Raw genomic sequence first — 3172 nt, 5'->3', positions numbered from 1 at the left:
AATCTCTGTTTGAAGTTTTTAATTTTTTTTTTTTGACAGAGAATTTCATCTCTTTATCATCAGACCAAAACACCAATCAGTTTTTGGAGTAGACGGGGATTGAACCCCAAATCTTTTATTTAACCATAAGAGACTTTACCAGTTGAGCTAGCTGGAACCCACTAAAACTTTTAATTGTTTTATATGATTTTCATGAATTTATAATTAGAAAAATCAATTCTTTCTCGGCCAATTTTGTTGGTCTTTACTTACAAAAAGTTGACGCGAAACTCAGTTCAAATTGAACACGGACTATAATAAACTGATTTTATTATTTAGTAACGGCCCTTATCCATATTCCATACCACTACCCGCAGCCAAACTTTCATAGAAACTTCATTGGCCGGTGGGTTTGATAGGTCAATGTTTGACCGAAGGTGATCCAAGAGAACTCACAAACATGCTTTCTTGACTAAACTACAGGCAGCCAGCCATCATAGTTTACTTCCCAGAACTCCACTCTATAATACGAGTCCAACTTGTTCTAACACCAATATTTCAATGTTTGAGAATATGGGCAAGTCCCTCACGTTCTCTTCCCTTCTCTTCCTCTTCTTCTTCACCAATTTTTTCATTGATTCAGCCACTTCTTCATGCCCCATAGATCTTAGCTACGTTGAAACGTTCCCATGGAACACTACAATGTGCCGTGAGGCCCGTGACCCGAATGGGACTCACTGTTGCCAGACCCTTCTTAGTCTCTTTGGCATAGGACTAGCCCAACACCTCAAAGACACCTCTAGGTTCCAACTTCCTGATTTAGCGTCTTCTTCTTCTTGCCTTTCCAATCTCCAAACCAAGCTTGAAGCTTTGTCAATCCAGCCTTCTTTAGTCCCACAATGCTTAAGTGCAACAAATTTTGTTGCTAATACTTCACAGTGTGCTGGAATCATAACAATCCAAGATTGGTACCAAAGGGTTAATGGAACAACACAATTGGATTCATCTTGCCAAGGAGACATGACAGGGCTGATCAGATGTGGCTCATGCGTTGATGCTGGCAAGCAAGTGAATTCCCAGTTGGCCAATTTTGACCAAAATAACTCACAAAAATGCTTCTACTTCACAGTCCTATATGCTGCAGGAATTGCTAATGAGTTTGGTCCAAAGGATGTCAGGACTGCTAATTGCATACTGGGCATGCCATTGTCTAGCTCTGCATCAAATAAGTCAGGGGACCATTTGAGTAGAACAACTCAATTAAGGTTGATTTTTGGGTTATTGGGTGCTCTTGTTGGAGTTTTGCTTGCTTTAGGAGGGATCATCTTGTATAGGAGATGGGACAAGAAAGAGAGGCAAAATTCTGTGCATGAAGAATATGTAAGCAGTTTCAGAAGTAGTGTATTGCCCAACGCAGGTGCAAAATGGTTTCGTTTATCGGAGCTTGAACAAGCCACAGATGGATTTTCTCAGAGAAATTTGATTGGTCAAGGTGCATATGGGGTTGTCTACAAAGGAACCCTTTCAGATGGGACTTTGGTAGCGGTGAAACAAATTCTTGATTTGGAGTCAACAGGGGATGAAGACTTTTGCAATGAGGTTGAGATCATTAGCAAAATAAGGCATAGAAACATTCTTGCTCTTCGAGGTTGTTGCGTTACAAGCGATAATCAGAAAGGTAAGAGGAGGTTTTTAGTTTATGATTTCATGTCAAATGGTAACGTTGGTGATCAATTGTTTTTATGTAGGGAGAGATTAACATGGCCTCAGCGTAAGAATATAATTCTTGATGTGGCCAAAGGGCTTGCTTACTTGCATTATGGAATCAAACCCGCTATTTATCACCGAGATATTAAGTCCACCAACATACTTTTGGACTCCGCAATGAAGGCTAGAGTGGCAGATTTTGGTTTGGCAAAGCAAAATAGTGAAGGTCAGTCTCATTTAACCACAAGGGTTGCTGGCACACATGGTTACTTAGCACCTGAGTATGCTCTCTATGGGCAACTAACAGAGAAGAGTGATGTGTATAGCTTTGGGATCGTTATTCTTGAAATCATGAGCGGAAGGAAAGCACTGGACACATCAAAATCCTCAATACTATTGGTCACAGATTGGGCTTGGATGCATGCAAAATCAGGGAATGTTGAAGAGATTTTTGATGAGTCAATAAGAGAAGAAGGGCCAAAAGGGGTCATGGAAAGGTTTGTTCAAGTTGGAATACTTTGTGCTCATGTTATGGTGGCTTTTAGGCCTACTATAGCTGAGGCCCTTAAAATGTTAGAGGGTGACATTGATATTCCTAGAATACGAGACAGGCCATTGCCACTTAGTCATGAATCTTTTAGATCTTCTTGGCGGAGGAGCATATCAAAAGAGAGATGAAGGCTTAATTAGATCAACCATGAGTACTAGAGCAGAATGCATCTATCAATTGGACTGGAAAACCTTGTTTGTGAGAAAACTTGGACTTGCATCCTTTGGGTCAAAAATTAACTTCCATCGACCAGCCAACCTTTGGACATTCAAATCAAATGGTCAACGCTGGCTAAAGATAAGTACTGGAATTTGAATTTTTCTTATTTTCTTTTTTTGTTGTCCAATTTATATATAGTACCATTCAGAAATCACACAGAGAGAAGGTACTGTTAGAAAGAAGTTTTTATTACTTTTTTTAACCTTATAAAAAGTGCAAAGGTTTAATTCTTGCTGAGAAATGTAATCAATTACTACTTTATATTATGCTACAAGAAAATTAGTGATGCTACCTTCATTTTTCTCTCATTGAAAAACCAGTGTTCAACGAGTTGTTTGGTTAGGTTATTAGTGCAAGTTTCTTTCTAATTAATTTTATATCTTTTCCGGTAGTAGTTTATCCTAGCTTCGAATTAATTACTTTGTTGTTATTCATAGCCATAAATGCATACTCCTTTTTCTCATACTTTCTCATATAATTGTAAGTCTCACTAATGTGAGAGGGAGAGTATGCACTTCTGATACTTCCAAAGTGTTCAATAATTTTCCATATCTATTTAGCATCAAATACATTTGAATTATATTTTGCACTTAGATACATTTAACATAATTAAAGCAACCTAACTTTGAATAGTTTAATTTCAGACGCTATGACCTTTGAACTTACGTTATGCAATTACACCCAGATAAAGTCAGGCATTTTTGGACCCATAACCCT

General features: G+C 38.2%; 1 protein-coding gene across 1 annotated transcript; it reads left to right on the top strand.

Annotated features, from left to right (window-relative positions):
- The first annotated feature begins 500 nt into the window (after positions 1-500).
- Positions 501-2763, top strand: LOC142618467 (putative receptor-like protein kinase At1g11050). Its single transcript, XM_075791407.1, has one exon. It carries the CDS (start codon positions 541-543, stop codon positions 2362-2364), a length of 1824 nt encoding a protein of 607 aa, XP_075647522.1. The 5' UTR covers positions 501-540; the 3' UTR covers positions 2365-2763.
- The last annotated feature ends 409 nt before the right edge of the window (positions 2764-3172 follow it).

This window comes from Castanea sativa, chromosome 12 (assembly GCF_040712315.1).
Source record: "Castanea sativa cultivar Marrone di Chiusa Pesio chromosome 12, ASM4071231v1".
Classification (NCBI taxonomy): domain Eukaryota; kingdom Viridiplantae; phylum Streptophyta; class Magnoliopsida; order Fagales; family Fagaceae; genus Castanea; species Castanea sativa.
The sequence above is the reverse complement of the archived record's forward strand: the minus strand, read 5'-3'. Positions and strand labels throughout refer to the sequence as shown.

Excerpts from the sequence above, each read along its gene's own strand:
- LOC142618467 (XM_075791407.1), top strand. The coding sequence starts at position 541 with ATGTTTGAGAATATGGGCAAGTCCCTCACGTTCTCTTCCCTTCTCTTC.